Source organism: Rhinatrema bivittatum, chromosome 13 (genome assembly GCF_901001135.1).
Source record: "Rhinatrema bivittatum chromosome 13, aRhiBiv1.1, whole genome shotgun sequence".
Lineage (NCBI taxonomy): Eukaryota > Metazoa > Chordata > Amphibia > Gymnophiona > Rhinatrematidae > Rhinatrema > Rhinatrema bivittatum.
Window position 1 is genome coordinate 64,346,831 of NC_042627.1, and position 17,445 is coordinate 64,364,275.

The window sequence follows — 17,445 nt, forward strand, 5'->3', positions numbered from 1 at the left end:
AATTGTGCTGAAGCAGTAGACTTTGTTTCAACATCAAAAAAGTGTCTTCACTTCTGGCACTAGCTTCATAGCAAGGCACCAAAGCAGCTGAGCAATACTTGAACAGAGCCCAAAACACCACCAAAACCTTAAGCACAGTTCCAAGATCTCGTGTTTATGCTTCGGGATAAACTCCAGAACCGAACTCAACTTTTTTGGCCTGTTAAAACACAAGAGCTTTCCCTCCTGTACCCAAAGAGTTCAAGGCAACATCCTCAATCAGATCTTGCATCCCAAGATGTCGCAGCCTACTTTCAGACACCAGTTACAGACTTTGTGCTCATCTATCTTATAATCGGACAAGAAACTGAAGCCATTGGTGTGCTTCAATGTCATTATAACCATGAAAATACAGGTTGGTTTGTTTGTTTTGGGTTGTTTTTGTTTGTTTGTTTTTTTAAATGGCACACAGAAAATCTCTCAAAGAAACTGAAGATGTCGTCACATGGTCATCATTCCATAACAAAAACAATTTAAACAGCTAAGTGGCAATACTAAAGTTTTGATGAAAAAGGAAAAATACTTTAAACAATGAAAATGGCTAGCGGGACAAAAATAACAAGTCTGGATAGAAAAGAGGAACAAGCAAAACCATGAAAAAAAAAATCAAAGATGAAAATAGGTCTCCAAAGCAACCCTGCTTTACTTTTAAGAAACAAAAATGGGAGTGAGATGGTTTCAATGATTTTACCATCACCTAGTGGCGAGTGATCTTTAGGGAAGATAACGAGCTTTGCCCAAGCTCTTGAAGAGCTGGCATCTGAAAGGCAACAAGAACTATCAATGGGGATCTACTGGACATGCTCGTCCTTGGAGAATGGCTACCAGTCCTCACACAATAAGATCCTCCATTTTTGTGTACCATGGAATTAGTGGATATCAGAGCTTAACCCTTCTCCCACATATTACACATATATTATATACTACAGCAGAGACAAATTATCAAGGAGTAAACTTTACACTACCATTAGGAAATACAGACAAGAAAAATGCAGATTCCTGAGACCAGTAGGTGAGCAACCTTCTGAAGCCCATAAGCAACTTCATTCCTTTACACATCCTTTACCAACCTCAAGCTTAGACATTTCCTATACGCGGATGACATACAAATCCTCATCCCTATAGAAGACTCACTACTCAAAGCCATGTCACACTGGAATAAATGTCTGTCAGCTATCAACAACCTACTCACCAGTCTCAACCTGGTTTTAAACACAAACAAAACCGAAATCCTCATTATAGCACCGGAAAACTATGCCTCACCCACACCACCTAACGCTAGCCAACGTCAGGATACCTCCGCGCACTCCACCTCACAACAAGTAAAAGACCTGGGAGTCATCATAGACAGCGGATTCAGCCTCAGCAAATTCGTTAATAACACAACAAAAGAATGTTTTTTTAAACTTCAAACCTTAAAGAAACTAAAGCCACTCCTCCTATACAGAGATTTCCGCATGGTACTACAAGCTATCATACTCCCAAAACTGGACTACTGTAACGCTCTCCTCATAGGCTTACCAGCATGCACCACAAAACCACTTCAGATGGTCCTAAATGCCTCGGCAAGAATTCTCTCAAATGCCAAGAAAAGAGATCATATCACCCCTATCCTTCATCATCTCCACTGGCTTCCGATTAAATACAGGATCCAATTCAAGTCCCTGATGATGATACATAAGGCCTTATACAACATAGCTCCTCTCAACTTAACGTTTCAAATTCAGCTACATACATCCACGAAACCAACTAGAAGCGCGTATCAGAACAGACTAATCACCCAACCCGTGAAATCCTCTCTGAGGAAACGTGCACTATCTACAGCGGGCCCTTCGCTCTGGAACTCACTTCCTCCAGACCTTCGCCTGGAACCATGCCACGCTACATTTAAAAAGAAACTTAAGACTTGGTTATTCAAACAAGCATTCCCTTACAGTTAGGAGCAGGAAGAATGACTTTACCATGTCTATTTGCACGTTCAAAGCCCCTAGCATATAACTTACCGAGGATATAAAACTTTCGAATTGTACGTCCATTTTTACCATTTTTAGGATACTTTATATAATCATATATACATATTTTCATGTTGACAAACATATCACCAGGCTATCTATTTATTAATCTCGCATGTTTATGAGCTGCTTAGTAAGATACTCTAATTTGTCACTTACGTTTAACCTCTCAATTTAAATCGCTATATGAAGCATTAGTTTTCTGTTTTCATGTTTAAGTATTTCACGTTTAGTATTTCATGTTTAAGTATTTGTTACTTCGTTTTTTAACATGTTCAATGTAAACCGCTATATGAAGCGATAATTACCGTTCCTTGTAAACCGGGGTGATATGTATATTATACAGGAACCTCCGGTATATAAATCCTTTAAATAAATAAATAAATAAATAAATTTACTTGTATTGCTGGTGCAGTGTCATGGTGGGGCTTCTCCCTACATGCCTGGGCTGTGTGCCTCTAGGAAATACAGGCTCAAGGACTATTGCAAGCCATTCTCCTGGATCTGACTTTACCTCCAAACTGGGCCTGGTCATTTCCAAGCCAACACATTTTACACCGGTTTGTCTACCACCTCTAATCGAGACTCCAATTCACATGGTTACAAATGCCCTATTTTCCCCCACCCTAATATTCTGTTCTTAATCACAACCTTGGATTCGCTCTGTTTCCTTGTGAACTGTGACATCTAGTATCATACTTTACAAAACAAGTTTCACAGAAATAAACAACTTTTTGGTCACTTCTAGTCCGTACTCTATTCCCTGAAATTTCTGCAAAAAGCTGAGAGATCAGCAAGCCACCACTACCCCTAATCCAGGTTGCTACTCCAGGTTGCTCTGGAGACATTGATCTGTTAACTCTGGGCGTGCTGGTGAAAACACATCTGAGACTAATGTTGATGCAGCATGCATCAGCCTCATGTTTCATGGGTTCTGCATCCAGATACATAGGGACCTTCATTTTCAGTTTTTATTCTATTTTACCTGATAATTTATCCATGTTTATAACTAACCAAATTGCAGAAAATCATTGGGAAAATTGACTCTTCCTCTGAGCAATAATTATATTGATTATCAGAAGATAGCCCTTACACTTGTACTGCTACGACCTGGATGCTTCCTGAAGAGACTGGAGTGGAGAAGAAGCCTAGCGGTTAGAGCAGTGGACTATGAACCAGGGAGACCAGGGTTCAAATCCCACTGCTGCTCCTTGTTACCTTGAGCAAGTCACTTTACCCTCCATTGCCTCAGGTACAAACTTAGGAGGTTATTTTCTAACCCTATCGCGATACCCTAGATCGGGGCGGAGTCAGCACTGGAAGAGGAGGAGTTGGGGTGGCGTCGGGGCAGATGCCGCGGAAACTTCACTGACAGCAAAAAGGCAAGGCCCCTTATCGCCGCCAATAGTGCGCCCAATAGCATGACCTTTTACGATGGCGCTATTGGGTGCGAAAGCTGGCAGCGATCGCACCGCGGTGGTGTGGTCCCTGCCAGCTTTCTCAGGTCCGCCCCCCTGCTTCGCGCCCCGTTACCGCGGGATTCAATGAGCTCTGCGGCATAGGAAAATCCAGCCCTTAGAGTGTAAGCCCTCTGGGGACAAAGAAATAACTACAGTACCTGAAGTGCTGAAAAGCAGAATATAGAAATCTAATAAGAATAATCATATTTATTTATTTTAACTCTGAATTTCTAGGATCTAAGGCAGGGGTGCTCAAACCGGTCCTACGTCCCCCTCCCAGCGGGTCGGGTTTTCAGGATATCCCTAATGAATATGCACGCACTATCTCCCATGCATATTCATTAAGGATATCCTGAAAACCCGACTGGCTGGGGGGGCCCGTAGGACTAGTTTGGGCACCCCTGCTCTAAGGGGTTGCTCTCCAATCCCTGCAGTGAGGATTACCTTCCACAAGATGTGAATGTGCATCTCTTTTAGCATCATTTTTCTTTACTTCTTCTTCACTGGCATCACCACTATCAAAAGTGAAGACAGAAAATACATTTTGAAAAGCACTGCTCACACAGAAAGCTCTCTGTTGGAAAAGGGGTTAGTTAAGTAACATCTGAACAGCTCTTCCTCTATGTACTTCTCTGCTAAGCAACTTTAAAACCTAATCTCATATTAATGCACTCATTCTGCTGCTATGGGAAAGGCTGTTTACCTTTAATTCACAATTCACCAAGAATTCCACACACGGACACAGAAATACAGAATATGGAAGACAGGAAAAATAAAGACAGATCTTATGTCAGCTTTGCAGGGTCAATGCATAATACGTTTTGGGAGGTTTCTTCTTTTTTTTTTAATTTTCATTCAAGTTTCCTTTCTCCCTGCTTCCTACCTCTACCTCTCTCCTTGTGTCCTCATCACAGATCAATGACAAAATATGCAGCAGAATTCACAGATTCATAGGAATTTAATAGAAGCCGCATTTTGAGTGCTTCCGCCATGGTTCCCTGAAGCTGGAATGAGACATAAGAACATACGATTTGCCATACTGGATCAGACCAAAGATCCTTCAAGCCCAGTATCCTGATTCCAATAGTGGCCAATCCAGGTCACAAGTATCCGGCAGGATCCCAAGAGGTAGATAAGATTCCAAGCTGCGTATTTCTGCAACTCCACAACAATGATGGTTTATGGACTTTTCCTCTAGGAACTTCTCTAAACTTTTTAAAATGAAGCTACACTAATTATTTTCACCACATCCTCTGGCAACAAACTCCAGAGCTTAATTATGCATTGAGTAAAAAAATATTTTCTCTTATTAGTTTTAAATGTATCACCCAGTAACATCATTGTGCCCCCCCCCCCCCCCCCCCCCCCGGTCTTTGTACTGTTTTGAAAGAGTAAACAACTGATTAACATTTACTCGTTCCACCCCACTCATTATTTTACAGACCTCTATCATATCTCCCTCAGCTGTCTCAGTGAGGGAAGCAGGGCTTTACAGCCCTAGTGGTCACTTTCACCGTATGGTGGAAGCTATAACACTAGGCTGAGCCACCACCATGAGTTCCAGCCCTGCACCAGATACAACCTTCCTGAGAAGGAGAAGTCTATCATCAACTGGGCCTAGGGGCAGCAAAAAACTAAATCCATCCCTGGTCAAAGGCCGGCAACATCTGACATGTATGATCTGAGGGCTGAGTGTGTCGCTTCTGGGATAGCTCTAAAAACAAGATGCACCTCATGGGGCTTTCCCTCACCAAGCAACATTTCACGCATATAAACATTTGCCTTCCGTTTGTTATGACGAGTGTGGACTTCCTCAGTCTGCACTGCTCCCGGTGCTTTCTTGCTAGAGGTTTCCTTGGTTATTTACCCTATCAATGGGGTATCCGCAGGTAATCTCCTTCCTTCCATCAGCCCAGTCAGGCTCCTCTAACCTAACATCCAGTTATGCTGAGAAAGAAGCCCTGGGGGGGGGGGGATTTGTTTATTTAAACTACTTCTATTCTGCCTCTATCAGCTCGGCTGTACTGGGCAGATTATAAATTTTACGTAAATAAATTTACTAAACATTAAAAACATACATGTCTAATTGGTGTTTTTAAATTCCCCCCTGCTTCTGTGGAACGCTAATGCATTTCCTCCCTTCAGAACCTTCTGGCAAACCTTGTCATGCTGATATACATCAATGTCTAATGTCCTCTGATTAAGAACTACAACCCTCCCCCTCTTGATAGCTCTAACGCTGAACTATTCAGTTGGCACCTGTATCAGAGTAGTGCACTCAACTTATGGAATGATCTAACAGGGGGGGGTAAATACAGCTTTAAGGGTACTTGAAAGGGCTGTAAGGAATATGTGTGGGATGGCCTCCCCAGTAGTTTGTTCCCTCTCTTCTCCAAAACTGCTACTGGCCTTTCTTCTTACAGCAGGCGCTGGTCCTGGGCCCCACTGTGGCGGCAGCAGTGGTGATTGACTGTGAAGAAGCCTAGGGGGAACTGAGCCATTGGGTAGGCTCGAGTCCCAGGCCCCACTTCCTCTATGGAAAAGATGGGGCCTGGGATCAGAGCTCACATGCTGCCCAATTCCTGACCATGCTTCTTCCTGATCGATCACAGCCGCTGCTGCTACCCCAGTGGAACTCAGGACTGAAAGCTATAGAACTGCACTGTAGAAGGATGAGGGAAGGCCTGGGGAGGGCGGTGAGAGTACTAAAGCACGGAAGCATCACCTCATTTCACAGAGACCACCTGAGCTGGGATTTAAACAAGTGGCTAGAGGTGAAAGGCTCCAACGGTTTGACCAGTCCCCATGCGTCCTAAATATTAGAATTAAATAAGGCACATTTTATAGCACCAGGGATTAAATTATGTATCATTTCTTTTTTTGCTTTCCAGTATGTTTGTTTTAATGATTCAATTTTACTTACAAAGTTCAAGTTTAGATATATATGCTAGAAGATGATTCATTTGATTCCTGTATATGATTTATTTTTTTTTTATGAAAGGCTTTGTGAGTGAATACTGTCTTATATGTTTACATAAGTCCGTGATTACAGTGCACACCACTATAAAATGGTCTTTTACAAGGACATGGCTGATAAGGACCACAAACCCTATCTAATTTGCCCAGTTTAAGACATGGCTCATTCTTTCCTCAGCTAACTTTCCTATTCTACCACGTCAAGCTTGTAAGAAATTATGCAGTACTGAGCCTTTCATGCTGAGGGGCTCAAAACCCACATGACTGTAATAATCACAAGAAACCATACAAGGAAAGCCTGTTTAAAGCCATTGATATATCTCCCCATCCAATGTAATCTGAAAGAAGCGCAAACCTTCCTCACAGCAGAAGATATGCGATTCCAAGTCTTGCCTCACAAAACTGCTTCATTTTTTTGAAGGGGTTAATAAACATGTGGATAAAGGTGAACCGGTAGATGTAGTGAATTTGGATTTTCAGAAGATGTTTGACAAAGTCACTCATGAGAGGCTTCTAAGAAAACTAAAAAGACAGGAAACAGAGAGTAGGATTAAATGGACAATTTTCTCAGTGGAAAAGGGTAAACAGTGGAGGGCCTCAGGGATCTGTATTTGGGCCGGTGCTTTTCAATATATTTAAAAATGATCTGGAAAGGAATACGACGAGTGATGTAATCACATTTGAGGATGATACAAAATTATTCATAGTTAAATCACAAGCGAATTATGATAAATTGCAGGACAACCTTGCGAGACTGGAAGATTGGACATCCAAAATAGCAGATTAAATTTAACGTGGATAAGTGCAAGCTGATGCATATAGGGAAAAATAATCTGTGCTGTAGTTACACAATGTTAGGTTCCATATTAGGAGCTACCACCCAGGAAAAAGATCTAGGTGTAACAGTAGATAATACATTGAAATCGTTGGCTCAATGTGCTGCGGCAGTCAAAAAAGCAAACAGAATGTTAGGAATTATTAGAAAGGGAATGGTGAATAAAACAGAAAACGTCATAATGCCTCTGTATCGCTCCATGGTGAGACCGCACCTTGAATACTGTGTACAATTCTGGTTGCTGCAGCTCAAAAAAGATATAATTGCGATGGAGAAGGTACAGAGAAGGGCTACCAAAATGATAAGGGGAATGGAACAGCTCCCCTATGAGGAAAGACTAAAGAGGTTAGGACTTTTCAGCTTGGAGAAGAGACGGCTGAGGGGGATATAATAAAGATCTTTAAAATCATGAGAGGTCTAGAATGGGTAAATGTGAATCGGTTATTTACTCTTTCAGATAATAGAAAGACTAGGGGGCACTCCATGAAGTTAGCATGTAGCACATTTAAAACTGATCAGAGAAAATTCTTTTTCACTCAGGGCACAATTAAGCTCTGTCATTTGTTGTCAGAGGCTGTAGTTTAGTGAGGTTAATGTAGCTGTGTTTGAAAAAGGTTTGGATAAGTTCTTGGAAGAGAAGTCCATTAACTGCCATTAATCAAGTTGTCAGAGAATAGCCACAGCTATTACTGGCATCAGTAGCATAGGATCTTCTTAGTGTTTGGGTAATTGTCAGGTACTTGTAGCCTGGATTGGCCACTGTTGGAAAAAAGGATGCTGGGCTTGATGGACCCTTGGTCTGAACCAGAATGGAAATATATGTTCTTAAGATTCATCATGGACATGAACAGACAGAGAAAGAAACTAAGTTGTTCCTCTTTCAGTACCTGCTCTTCCTGCTGGAACATGGTAACCTATCAATCACTTGGCTAAGATATCCATCAGCATCAGAGTGGGATGTTTCCATGGGATCTGAAAGCATTCCATGAAATTCTATATTAGTGCAAATTATTTCAGAAAGGAATTTCTTCACATCAGGAGACAAGGAAGGAATGGATGTGCTTCTTGAATACAACACTGCCCTTAATACAAAAAGTAATGTGCTGCTTTTCCATGACCTCTTCAACTTACTGGTTCAGCTTTTCCCCCCAATTTCTATCTCAGAAACTATGAGGTCAATATTCAGTAGCATTTAGCTGGTTCACTCACAAGTGATCCAGCTAAATGCAGACTTTTCCAATATTTTCCCCACTTATCTAGTTAAAGTTTGGCAGGATAAATTATCCATCTAAAATTTAGCTGAATTATGTAGGGGCATTCCTGGGTGGAAGTAAGTTACCTGCCTAACTCAGATATTCAGAGTTAGTTGAATAACTTATCTGGCTAACTCCAGTCGTGCCGTAGAGTAGTTCTAAAGATAAGTTTATCCCGCTATCTGACTATTTTTAAGATGGCTGGCTATATTCAATAGTGCAGCTGCACTACTGAACAACCCTCCAAAATTAGCTAGATACATTTATTCAGCTAAGTTTACAATCTGGCCAGTGAGTAATATTACGCCCATAAGACTTCCCCTCCTCACCATTTAATTCCATTACTAGCAACTAACCACCCATTACTCAATCCAAGGAGCAAGATATTCATCCCACTCCCATACGACCAAGTCAGGCTGGGACGCATCCACATCCACCCCACTGCAAGACCGGATCTAGCAGCTCCTTAACCACTTCTGATGTTTCGGCTCAGCAAAGCTTTCTTCCTATCTGACACTTTGTTTGGCAGCTCTCTCCTACCAACTGATTCTTAAGATAGGCAACTTGCTCACACCCCCTACAAATCACCACCACTAACTGAACTAGCAGTTCCTTTTCTATCACTGTCCAATTCAGACCCGCAGCTTTATTCCTCGTACCACCTAATCCTGGCAGTTTCCCTCATCCCCACTACCTGATGCAGGAACCAGCACCCCTCCCATCTACTCAACGTACAGAATCCTGGAGAGAAAAATAAAACCTGCATGGACATCACAAAGCATGCGAGATACCGAGCTTTGTACCTACCAAGCTCAGAATGGGATCGATCACCATTAAAAAAGTGTTCGTACCTCCCCCTCACCTGTTGTCTGGTTCTCCTTCAGAGGCACAGAGGAGGCCTTGTTATCTTCTCCTCCTCTTACTTCAGCAGGTGGATTGTTGCTCTGAGGGCCAGACACAAGCTCCTGTAAAAGGATACATGCATGCTATTACTCCACCAATTTTTGTTCTTAAAAAGAGCGATGTCGTCAGCAAGATAGGACTCAGATGTGATCAAAGAACTATATATATTTTTTTTTTTTTTTAAATTGCGGCAAACACCTCTTCCCCTCTCTCACCTTTTGCATTCTTGCCTATTCTCAAAACTATTCTATATGACTAGAGTGGTTGTGGCTCAGTATCAGCAATATCAAATCTGCAGTTTATACTTGGGTTACTCCAAAAACCAAGCAGAATTTGCAGAGCTATTTCTGAATAAAAATACTTTCTGAGGTGGTGAAGGGGAATCTTCCCAGTCTCCCTCCCTTATTCATAGCTTACCAGCACAGAGCTTTCCGTCTGGCCCTGCAGATGTGAGAGGTGTCGTGCTAACAAGCCAAACTTTGCTCGCTCAGGGTCATCCCCAATCACTTCACTTTCTGGCTGGGAGTCCTCAACAATCAGACAAGGAGTATCCTGTTGAGACAAATCTGGATCTAGCTGACTCCCACTGGGGTCCATTCGCTACCCTGGAATGAGAACAAGAGGTCTACATTAGAGGAACCTGAATGTACGGCAATAAACGGAAACCTCAATAAATACAAAAAGATGAGTACAGGAAGCAACTTTTAGGAAGGTGGCAATGTTTAGCCCCCTTCCTGTCTATTTACAACCTCGCCTTATGTATCAGGGCTAAACCTTCAGGGAGTTTGTCCCCAGTTTGTCTAAATTTCTTTTAATTCATTTACTTGCCTGAGTCTTGATAACAGGAAGAAATAAACACATAAATGTAAAATTTAAAATGTTAACAAATGGAATTAAATGTATTTAGCAGACAGCAAGCACAAGGAACAAGAAAATAAATCATTTACCTCTCAAGCAGAGAGAGAGTAGTAAGCTGTCCCTTTCTTCCTGGGGAGAGACTGGCCAGCCCCGCACAAAGCACTGTGTGCCTGGAACCAGAAAGGGACAGATTTGCTTACTACTCTCTCTCTCTGCTTGAGATTTAATTGGAAAGGAATGAAGAATAAAAGAGGAAACATCTTAATGCTACTGGGTAAGTCTATGGTGCAACTGCACCTTGAGTATTATGTGAAGTTCTAGTCACCATCTAAAAAAAAAATATATATATATATATATATATATATATATTTTTTTTTTTAATAGTGGAATTAAAGGTTCAAAGAAGGGCAACAAAAATGGTAAAGGGGATAGAACAGTTCCCCTATAAGGAAAGGCTTAACAGGTTAGGGCTCTTCAGCTTAAGGAATGACAGAGGGTCATAAAATCATGAGTGGGATGGAATAGGTAAACAAGGAACAAGTATTTATTCTTTCATATAATACTAGGACCAGGGCACTCCTTGAAAAAAGAAAAATGGGAGATGAGTATTTTTTCACTCAACATTCAATCAAGCTGGGGAATTTAGTGCCCGAGGATTGCGGGCACAGCAACCAGCATAACTAAGATTTAAAAGGGTTTGCAGAAGCTCCTAGAGGAAAAGTCCATAAACAGAGATCAACCAGGTGACCATGGGAAACCCACTTTTCAATGAAAGCAAGCAACAAGAAATTGTATCTACTTTTTGGGATGGGACACTGCCAAATAGGATGCTGGGCTTGATCCAACATAGTGCTTCTTATGCTCTTTTTTAAATAAAGCAGTGTGGAGAGGCTTGCATACTGTAATAAAGCTGATAATGCTTTATATTTGTTGGGATGGGGGCCAGTCTTAAAAACCTACGTGAACAGGGTATGCATGGAAGAGTCTCCCAAGATAGAAACCCATGGCACAGAGGTGGTGTGCAACACAGGATGTGATTATTTTTTGTTTGCCAAATATGACAAAATTCCCAGCCAGAAATGTTTCCAAATCCTAAATTTGGGTAAATCAAGCCTTTCATGTCAGACTTGAACGTAAAGAACAGTGGTAAGGTAGACAATGGGAGAGAGAGAATTTAGGATTCTCAAACTCCATTTTATAACAACATTTCAAGCCAGACAAAAATCATCAAATCATCTACTGGGCTGCATGAAATGGAGGTCAGCCAGAATCTCTCTTTACAGCAATTAAGATATTAATAAAAAAAAAAAAAAGCTGACTCCTAGACAGAAAGCTGTAGTACTAATAAATAAATATATTTTGGTTACTTACATGTTTTCAATGTCATATTTATTTTTAGTGTGACCATAAAAATGAAAAGATAAATAAAAATAAACAGTAGAACAAAAGGAAGTGAAAGAGGGACAATACAACTGCAAAGGTAAACCACTTTTTATATAAAGTAAGGGGGGAGTATAGACATTTGAAGTCTTATCGTTCGAGCATGGCACGGCGTGTTCTGGGCTCTTAGAGTCATGCCCAAGTCTTAGCAGGATGTGAATAATAAAACAAAAAGGGTGATGTGGAAAGAAAAAATATATATACTGCTCTTTCTATTTTTTTAGAAGGCATGTAATGGCTCTTGTATACAAATATCCACTTTCAAAGAGCCAAGAAAATAAATATAAACAAAGCGTTTTGAGAAATGCAGATGTCAAGACATAAGGGCCACCTGATCTGTGCAGCTGAAACTTTTTTCAAGTTAAATACATGTGGAACAGCAGCCATGGAAAAGCGTAACATATTTAACCCTTCCACATAGAGCTGTTTCCAAGGCTACTGGATCCCTAAAATTCTGTTAAAAACAAAATTAAAAAAGGAAAATACGATAGAAAGCCAATCAAAATAAGCAAAACAGCAGAAGAGAGAAAGAAAGAAAGAAAAAAAAGGTTTTCCCTCAAATGGCACTAAGTTTTCTAAATCTATTTCTACCCCTGGCTGCAACAGCAAAGCCAAGCCTTTCAGAAAGAAATGAGCAATTGTACATCAACAGCAATAAAATTACTGAACAAAATTAAGCTAATATCATTGTCCTCTTGGACAACATAGCAGCTATAACGCTGAACTCCTCAGAGGCAGAGAAAACCCGTTCAATTATTTCAGTGGTGGTCCCTGGCAAGGAACCGCCTAGAGACAGGGTATACCCGCTCTCTGCCCCTGAACCAGAGCCCATGACCAAATATATTAACGAGAATTTGGACAGAGGCTTCATTCACCCCTCTTCGTCACCTGCTAGGGCTGGATTCTTTTTGTAACAAAAGGTCAGGTCGCTACGTCCCTCTATTGACTATTGGGGTCTTAACTCTATTATCAAGAACCACCGATATCCTCTTCCCTTGATCTCCAAGCTCTGACTGCCTTGAGGGCGTGCAGATATTTAACAAATTGAACCTTCATGGGGCAAACAACCAGATCAGGATCCCGGAAGGCGACGAATTGAAAACTACCTTTAATACCCAAGATGAACGCTATGAATACCTAGGGATGCCCTTCAGGTTGTGCAACGCCTCTGCAGTCTTCCAATTTATGGACAACGAGATCTTTCGGGACCTGCTCTACTCCAATGTGGTTTGCCTCAGAGAAGTTCAGCATTGTAGTTGCTTTCTGTATTCTTTTCATCTCTTTACTCAGGTCGGGGGTGAAGTTTGCTTCTTTTCCCTAAAGAGCTGGGCAAGTGGGCTGGGAAGTGAAATCAATTCACACTGTACACAAGGGACTCTGACTACAAACACACACACAAAGGTAAAGTAAAGTGTCTGTGGCTCCTTGGTACATTCACAGAGTCACAGAAGAGAAGATTTTGGTACTTTGAACTGTTATAATTTTATGTTTATAGTTATTTATATATATATATATATATATATATATATATATATATATATAGGTTATAGTATGTAAATCAATACCCCCCTCCAGTGTATTGTTCCCTGGTTTTGTTAAGGGCTACGCCCTAAAGTTAATTGTATTTATCTATTTTATATGTTCTTTGTAAGGGCTTCGCCCATAAAGTTCATGTTTTACTGTGAACCGATGCGATGTGCGAACGGACATCGGTATATAAGAGACATTAAATAAATAAATAAAGATGGATTTCAATTCAAAGGACCCAGCCCTTGCCATGCACACATTATGATTCCTTAACACCCTTCAGATGATAGTAAAAGTAAAACAGGGCAGAGTTGAATACTCTAGTAATTAAAATTAATAATAATAATAGGTAGCCCAATGGCTAATACACCAAATTATAAATAAGAAATCAAAATGGATTCCTGAAATAAACTCCTTGAGTGTACTCAAGCTGCGGTGCAAAAGAAAGTCAGCTATTGCTCTAATGATGTTTATTGGTCATACATAACCCAAAAATACTGTCCCATGTCAACTCCTTCAAAAACACTCTTCTCAAGCTGTGTAGACAGTAATGTAATCAGACTTATGGTTCTAAAGGCTGAAGTCCCTTTTTTAAAAGTAGAGCTGCATGCCCGCCTCACACAGTGTTTTGATGCGATGCGTCTGCTTCAGGGGCTAGGGAGTTCACAGCATTCCTGGCTCCCCTTACCACCATCATGCATGCAGCTCTACTTTTTAAAGAGGGACTCTGCCGGTTGCAAGCAATAAGATAAGTTTGATGACATTACTATCTATACAGCTTGAGAAGAATGTTTTTGAAGGAGAGTTGACATGGGACAGTATTTTTGTGTTATATAAGTTTAAAAAACATAAAAAAATAAAGTCAATTGAACATTTCACAAGATGGGAGTTTCTTAAAGTCACTTATTAAAGTAAAAACGATACTGGTCTCCATTGGAGTGAACCATATAGTGGTATAGAACCTGGATAGGGGTACCGGACACCAGAGTTTTGTCAAGAACACCTAGAATCCCCTTTGTTTGTATTTTGGTGATTACCCCAAGGGATTTCTACAGAGACTTGTATATATTTTTGGTGCATAGAAACAACTAATCAATGTAGCTCAATGGGGAGCAGCCGTTTGCTCTTCCAGAAAAAGCTGCAACAATATTATACCTGCACCGTGAAAGTTCAGTATTGGAGAAACTAGAAAATCTGTTGGAGGCATGCCATGGACTTGAGGCTCCCCGCAAAGATGATCCGAATTGCTTTTCAAGTGATTGGTGCAAGGAACTCATTATCCAACAATAACAGAAATGGAGGGCAATTTTTTAAAGTTTTCCTGTGGGTAAAGAGCTATTTACCAGAAGGAAACACCCCACAGAAACGTGCCCTCCCCTTACAGCAGATAAAAATTAGCCACCCATGTGTACTTTTACCCATGTCAGAAAACCAGCAGGATAAGGCTGGGACACATGGGTTTATTCAAAGCAGGTGCAAACATGCTCAGAATGTAGTCCTGTTACCCAATGGCTCACATTTTCAAAAGGAAAATTCCAAGTAGAGTTTACCTTTAAAAATGAGTTTGCAGTCCTGCAAGCGCATGGGCTGTTTAAATGTTGCCACATGAATCTTTAATTGCCAATTTTGGAAAATTGAAGGGCAAGTGCGTCTCCAATGCCATATACTTAAAGGGGTGGATTTTAAAAGGAGCGCGAATAGGCCTACTTTTGTTTGCGCTCAGGCGCAAACAAAAGTACGCTGGATTTTAGTAGATACAGTCCAGTACATCAAGACACTGATAAGTTCACATGGTGCACACTCATGAGCATACTCCACAGCTTCAATGATTATGGATCTTGTTAACTGTTAAATCCTTTTAGTCACTCCTAATTTTGAAGCCTCTTTTAGCACAGCCATGCCCTGTAAATGACTGCTCCCTGATAGTTTGGATAACTGCTTATAGAAATTTAAACAACTCAGAAAAACATTTCCAGCAAGCAAACCTGAGTAAAAATGTTACTTGAATTATTACTGTTAACTGGCAGACATTCATTTCATGTTCAGCCTTTTCACTTTGTTTGAAGGGCAATGAATTTAAGAACATAAGATTTGCCATACTAGATCAGACCAAAGGACTATCAAGACCAGCATGTTGTTTCCAACTGTAGTCAATCCAATTCACAAGACCCTGGCAGGATCCCAAAAGGTCAACAGATTCCATGCTGCTATCCCAGGGCTAAGCAGTGGATTTCCTCAACTCCATCATATTAATGTTTATGGTCTTTTTTTGCAGGAGCTTGTCTAAACCTTTTTTAATCCTAGCTACTCTAACAGCTTTCACCACATCCTCCAGTAATTAATTCCTTATGCATAGAGTAAAAAAATATTTTGTTTTAAATATATCACCTAATAACTTCATTGAATGACCCCTAATCTTTGTACTTTTTGAAAAAGAAAAACAACCGATTCACTTTTGCCCATTCCATTCATTTTATAGACCTCTATCATATTTCCCCCCAGCCGTCTCTTCTCCAAGTTGAAGAGCCATTTAGCCTGTCCTCATAAGGGAATCATTCCATCACCTTTATCACTTTGATCACCCTTCTCAGTAGGTTTTCTAATGCAGCTATCTCTTTTTTGAGATGTGGTGACCAGAACTGCACACAATATTCAAGGAGCAGTTGCACCATGGAGCAATACAGAGGCATTAAGATATTCTCCGTTTTATTCTCCATTCCTTTCCTAATAATTCCTAGCATTCTATTTGCTCTCTTGGCCGCTGCCACACACTGAGCAGAGGATTTCAACATCTTATCCACACGACGCCTAGATCTTTTTCCAAGGTGGTGAATCCCATGTGGAACCTTGCATGGTGTAGCTATAATTTGGGTTGCTCTTCCTTACATGCATCACTTTGCACTTGTCCACATTAAATGTAATTTGCCATTTGCATGCCCAGTCTCCCAGTCTTGCAAGGTCCTCTTGCAATTTCTCACAATTTTCTTGTGATTAAACAACTTTGATTAATTTTGCATCAGCAACAAATCTGATCACCTCACTCTTTCCTATCTCTAGGTCATTTCTAAATATTTTAAAAAGCAGTGGTCCCAGTACAGATCCCTTGGGCACTCCACTATTTATCTTTCTCCACTGAGAAAACTCAACATTCAGCCCTGCTCTCTGTTTCCATCTTTTAATCAGTTCTTAATCCACAATAGATCACAACTTTTTTTTTTTTTAAACTTCGAGTCTTTTATGAGATACTTTGTCAAATGCTTTCTGAAAATCCAGATATAGTGTATCAACTGGCTCACCTTTATCCACATCTGTTACATTTATAATCCACAAAATCCAACTTGTTGATCTTATATGGCTTACTGTACAAAAACACAAATTGATTCCACAAACATTTTACAGTATTTAAAATTGTTTTATATTATACTCCATAAGATTGTTTTTAAAATCCTTTTTTCAAATGTTCCTAAAACATTTCAAATGCTCCATTTTCCTTAAATCATTAGAAATTTTATTCCACATCTTAGGGCCTTTAATGGAAAAGGATCTATTTCGCATTTCCTAATATTTATAATCCTTAAAATTCAGTTCCTTTAAAAGATTTTGTTCCAATGACTGAAAATTTGAGTATTTACATAAAGGTGAACTAATTTAGACAATGAGTAATCTTCAATATGCATTGCCTTAAACAACAGTACCAACAGTTTAAAATCAATTCTATCATTCACTGGCAACTAGTGTAATTTGTGTAGGATTGCTCATGAGGGAAGGATCACAATCACTCTTACCGCACCATTCATAACTAACTGTAGTACCCTAATTTCTGTGGTAACCCCACATACAAAGCATTGCAATAGTCAATTGTACTTTATTACTAAAGACTGTATCACCATTCTGAGATCAGGTAAAGACAAAAAAAAGGCAAATAGGTGAGGCAAGACTTCCCTTGACTAAATCCAGGTTGACTATGTCCCATTAAGCTATGACTATCTATATGTTCTGTAATTTTGTTCTTTACAATATAGTTTCAACCATTTTTCCTGGCACCAACATCAGGTTCACGGGTCTGTAGTATCCCAGATCACCCCTGGAACCCTTTTCAAAAATAGGCATTATAATGGCCATCCCTGAATCTTTAGGTACAA

At 40.3% G+C, this 17,445-nt stretch overlaps 1 protein-coding gene across 8 annotated transcripts in view; it reads right to left on the bottom strand.

Moving 5' to 3' along the window:
• The window catches only part of TP53BP1 (tumor protein p53 binding protein 1), a 176,121-nt gene that overhangs the window by 132,346 nt on the left and 26,330 nt on the right, over nucleotides 1-17,445 (bottom strand). For 7 of the 8 annotated variants that reach the window (XM_029574967.1, XM_029574966.1, XM_029574969.1 and 4 more), the window contains exons 2-5: nucleotides 9,896-10,083; nucleotides 9,438-9,540; nucleotides 8,210-8,294; nucleotides 3,956-4,026 (exon numbers count right to left, since the gene is read on the bottom strand). In XM_029574967.1, coding sequence (XP_029430827.1) covers nucleotides 3,956-4,026; nucleotides 8,210-8,294; nucleotides 9,438-9,540; nucleotides 9,896-10,075 — 439 coding nt within the window. In that variant the 5' untranslated portion in view covers nucleotides 10,076-10,083. Of the gene's footprint in view, nucleotides 1-3,955; nucleotides 4,027-8,209; nucleotides 8,295-9,426; nucleotides 9,541-9,895; nucleotides 10,084-17,445 lie in introns of those variants that run through there. The other variant, XM_029574973.1, reaches the window with a different exon arrangement.